Source organism: Oncorhynchus clarkii, chromosome 13, assembly GCF_045791955.1.
Source record: "Oncorhynchus clarkii lewisi isolate Uvic-CL-2024 chromosome 13, UVic_Ocla_1.0, whole genome shotgun sequence".
Classification (NCBI taxonomy): Eukaryota; Metazoa; Chordata; class Actinopteri; order Salmoniformes; family Salmonidae; genus Oncorhynchus; species Oncorhynchus clarkii.
The window spans coordinates 11303904-11308903 of record NC_092159.1 but is presented as its reverse complement, the minus strand read 5'-3'; the positions used below and the strand labels follow the sequence as shown (position 1 = coordinate 11308903).

Sequence of the window (5000 nt, the reverse complement as noted above, 5' to 3'; positions counted from 1 at the left end):
GTGTGGCGTCTCATGGGTCTCCCGGTCGCGGCCGGCTGCAACACAGCCAGGTATCGAACCCGGATCTGTAGTGACGCCTCTAGCACAGTGCCTTAGACCACTGCCCCACTCAGGAGGCCCCACACACTTTTCCCCACATGTTCAAAGGTCAATTCTACTGCTACGTCCGCGCGTCTACTACTACTCCGGTGTCTCTAGGGTGCAGGCTTTTGTTCCAGCCCAGCACTAATAATATAAAAAACACCTGATTCTAACACTTTCTCTTCTCTCAAGGTAAATTCTACTGCTTCATCCCAGGATCAGCATCTTCAACATCACTTATTTGCAGTATTTTTGTTCCAGCCCAGCATTAAAACGCCTGACTCTAACACTAACTAATCACTTTCTCCTCCTTTCTCTGAAGGTAAATTCTACTGCTTCGTCCCAGGTATCTACTTCTTCAACGTGAACATCCACACGTGGAACTTCAAGGAGACCTACCTCCACCTGATGCACAACGATAAGGAGCAGGTGATCCTGTACGCCCAGCCCAGTGAGAGGTCCATCATGCAGAGTCAGAGTGTGATGATGGACCTGGCGCTGAACGACGAGGTCTGGGTCAGGCTCTACAAGAGGGAGAGGGAGAACGCCGTCTATAGTGATGACGTGGACGTCTATATTACCTTTAATGGATACCTGGTGGCGCCTAGTGTCCAGTGATCAGAGTGGAGGGAGAGGGAGAGGGGGAGGAAACTCTGTGTTGGAGTTTGGTTGTTTTATCATGCCTAAAGTTCAGTGATGAAGAAGGAGGAAAGAAGAGAGAGAGGGAACTTGCGCCGGTGTTGGATTTTTGATTTTGCTTGTGCCTATATTGCCTTCAGTGCTCACCAAATTCAAATGTAATCTGGTTGGATTTTGTTTGTCCGTTTGTAGTGCCTTCAGTGCTCACCAAATGGACATTTTAGTTGTTCCTTTGTAGTGCCTTCAGTGCTCACCAAATGGAAACTCTGGGTTAATTTTGATTGTTCCTTTTTGGTGCTTTCAGTGCTCACCAAATGGAAACTCTGGGTTAATTTTGATTGTTCCTTTTTGGTGCTTTCAGTGCTCACCAAATGGAAACTATGGGTTGATTTTGATTGTTCCTTTTTGGTGCTTTCAGTGCTCACCAAATGGAAACTCTGGGTTGGATTTTGTTTGTACTTGCTCCGTTGCTCCTAAAGCAGCCAATGATACAAATGACCTGCACACACATTTTCCTCTGCCTCACGATGTATTCCTCTCAGGTACTTTGAATGGGGAGGATTGTGGGCAGTGTTGTGCAGTGTTGTGTAGTCCCAGTGAGAAAAAATTGGTTGAAATTACATAACTTTTTAAGCTTTTCAACGTCTTTTCAACATATTTTTTGGACCAAAAATACATTTTCAATGTCTTTTCAATGTCTTTTGCTCTTCGGGTGGTTTTGGGACTAGACTTGAATGGACCCTGCGTTGAACTGTTGCTAAGGTGACCTCGAGGAAAGCTGTAAAAGTGAAAAAGAAGAAAATGCCAGCCATATCAAATGAATATATAGAGATTGTTGAGTAAGTAATGCAAGATTGCATTGATATATATATTGATAACTCAGTGTTACGTGTTTTTATAGAGATTTACTTTAAGCTGCAGAGCAGCTTGTAACATGTAAATATTTGTATAGATTTTTGTTACCTAAAACGTTTTATCACTAGTCTGGGTGCCAGTTGGTCTTTGCTTTAGCTGAACTGTTGTTGTTGTCACGACCTGAAAACAATACGCTACTGTTGCTGAATGCAGTTTGAAAAAGTTCTGCATCCAGGCTGGGCTTACCCTAACCCGATACCACCAAAACCTGAAAGTACTGAATTCCATTGTATCAATACAACACATACTGTATCAGAACAATATAAACCAAACAATCATTTGTAAAAACCCATTCAAACTAGAAGCCCATTCTAAACCAGACCTTCTAGAACCATTACTCCCCGTTGTCAGTTGAGCAGGTTGAACAGATGCATTCTATCTTTCACCTAGAGGTTAAAGGTCAAACCCTGACCCCTGCCTGTTTCCCACCGTTAGAGTATACAACTCCTCATTACTGTCAAGATTTGAGTATGTCCTAGTATTGCAATACATGGGGAATAGGGTGCCAAAAGTAGTGCACTATATTGGGCATATAAAGTGTGTCCTAGTATGTCATAGTAGTGTACTATGTAGGGAATATGGGTGCAGTCAGTTTTGTTTGACAGCTCCAATGAAAAACCAACTAAAAGCTAAAGAGAGGAAAAACAACAACAACATGTGTGGTTTGGATGGTGATGGTTGAATTGGTTGCCAGATGGACGACCATATCTCTCCTATTACTGCTAATTCTGTCCTCAGTCCACAGGGACTGGGGCTAAACTGGAGATAGAGGAGAGACCAACTGGTGTATTAGGCCATGACTAGATAGCGTTGTAGTCAATTAGAATAGGCTTTACTGGTGTAGTTCCCTAGGCAATAGCTCCGTAGCCAATTAGAAGAGGCTTTAGTGGTGTCATTCCCTAGTCAATAGCTCTGTAGCCAATTAGAATAGGCTTTACTGGTGTAGTTCCCTAGGAGGCAATAGCTCCGTAGCCAATTAGAAGAGGCTTTAGTGGTGTAGTTCCCTAGTCAATAGCTCCGTAGCCAATTAGAAGAGGCTTTAGTGGTGTAATTCCCTAGTCAATAGCTCCGTAGCCAATTAGAAGAGGCTTTAGTGGTGTAATTCCCTAGTCAATAGCTCCGTAGCCAATTAGAAGAGGCTTTAGTGGTGTAATTCCCTAGTCAATAGCTCCGTAGCCAATGTAATAGCGTACCATAGGGATGTACTTCCTATGGCTGTTGTACTGTAAGTACCTATTTCCTGGATATCACTCAAAACCAAGAGCAGAAGTTGACACAGTTGGTTTGCTGTACCCAGGAGGCAGAACAGCAGAAAGCATTGTGGGTTGGGTTATTAGTATTTACCGTGTGCCCCAAAACACAGCCATTTATAACCTCGCTCAAACAATGGCTCTGTTTCCTACGCACCTCTACGAATGCAGATGCACTTTCAAGGAGTCCTCTGAGAGTTGTTGGTAGACGGCCTCTCTAAAACTAGCCTGGTCCCAGATCAGTTTGTGCTGTTTGGCATGACAATGACCATTGCGAGACAGTACAAACAGATCTGGAACCAGGCTACAGTAAAAGTGAAAAGCAGCAGAACTCCTGTTCCTTCCTGGATGCATTTTATTAGTTCTATTAGACGGTTGTGTAGTTCTCTTGTATTTAGCAGCACTTAGAGCCTTTTATACCCTCATTAAAGACATGGACCCAGTTCATAACAGTAACGACTCCATCTGAGGTAAACAGTAAAGTAGCTTTGAATCGCCCCACTATCCTATAAACGCCATGCTCTATAAAATGAGCCATAAAGTAAGTTGTGGTGTTATGTTACCTGTGAACGAGTGTTGATAAAACTCCTGCAGTTACTGCTGTTAGAGTTCAAGGTTTAGATGGGAGGGCGGCTGGGAGCAGTTGGTATGACAGGTTATGACAGGCTATGACAGGTTATGACGTATATTATCTCATGCTCATGGCATGTTTACAAGACAGGTTTCTGGAGAAGGGTTCAAGAGGAGAGTTAGCGAGAGTTTTCAATGACATCAATGACGTCCGATTTCCCCCTGCGTCAAAGTCAGCCACAGCTTTCTCTCTAACACCCTCGCTATCTCTCTCTCTCTTGCTCTCTCTCCATCTCTGTCTCTCTCTCCCTCTAACACTCTACTCTCTCTGTCTTGCTCTCTCTCTCTCCTCTCTCCTCGCTCCCTCTCTTGCTCTTCCTCTCGCTCTCTCTCTCCTCTTTCCTCTCTCTCTCCCTCTCTCTCTCTCTCTCTCTCTCGCTCTTCCTCTCCCTCTCCCTCTCTCTCCATCTGTCTCTCTCTGTTTCTCCCTGACCTCCCTCTTTTGCTCTCATCCTCTTTCTCTCTCTCTCCCTCTCTCTCATCCTCTGTCCGTCCGTCCGTCTGTCCCTCTCTCTCTCTCTCTCTCTCTCTCTCTCTCTCTCTCTGGGCTGTTTTTCTTTAAGTCAGTAACAGGAAGCTAATGACAACCAGACCTCTGACTGACCGAACTACCCTGAGAGAAGGGGAAAGAGGGGGAGAAGAAGGAGACAGAGAGGGAGAGGAGAATAGTAGAGAGGAAAGAAAAATAGGGAGTGAAAAGGGGTAAAAGGAGAGGGAAAGAAGGAGGATGAGAGAAAGGGAGAAAGGGGTGAATGGAAGAGAGAGAGAGCGAGAGGAGACTGCGTTCTCATGAGAGAGAAGGAGAGAGGGAAAGAAGGAGGATGAGAGAGAGAGAGAGAGGAGACTACATTCTCATGAGAGAGAAGGAGAGAGGGAAATAGAAAGATAGAAAGGGTAAGGCAGAAAGTCTCTGAGAATGTATCCCAGATGGGAGAGTGGGGTCACGACCCCTCAAGTTAGGACATCTCTAAGATCGGCCCTTTCTAGTGTAAACTAACGAATTAACTAACTAATGTAAACATTACAGTAGAGTAGCATGAACTGAGGAAGAGCTGCCGACTCATGTAAATCAACGTTGTTTTTCCTGTGGGAACATTCTCTGGCCTAAAGTAAACCAGATATATGTAAATGTGATCCTCCTTTCAGACACAGTATATTAGTAAGAGCTGCATGATAACAACGACTAACGTACAGTAACAGCAGCACATCTTATTGTGTGGGAGGAGAAAGGACCTGGGGTTTTCTAAAGCTTCTCCCCCCTGAGGTTGAGCTGAGTGAAGCTTTCTTGGCTCTCCTTCTCTCTTTGTGTGTTTGACGTGCCCGCACGTGTGTGTGTGTGTGTGTGTGAGGCTTTCTTGGCAGGCTTGTTGGATGTAGGGATTTTACCTACCGCGCTTAAGAGGCTGTTGCCAACACAAACACACACAGAGAGGGCCTGAAAGGAGAGAGAGAGAGAGCGAGAGGAAAGAGGAGAGAGAGAGAGAG

The 5000-nt window shown here is 44.8% G+C and overlaps 1 protein-coding gene across 1 annotated transcript in view; it reads left to right on the top strand.

The window, feature by feature from the left end:
* LOC139424404 (C1q and TNF related 6b) overlaps positions 1-5000 on the top strand; it is an 18302-nt gene that overhangs the window by 13083 nt on the left and 219 nt on the right. The window contains exon 4 of the mRNA XM_071176179.1: positions 404-5000. This exon is cut by the window's right edge and continues 219 nt beyond it. Coding sequence (XP_071032280.1) covers positions 404-699 — 296 coding nt within the window. The 3' untranslated portion in view covers positions 700-5000. The remainder of the gene's footprint in view (positions 1-403) is intronic.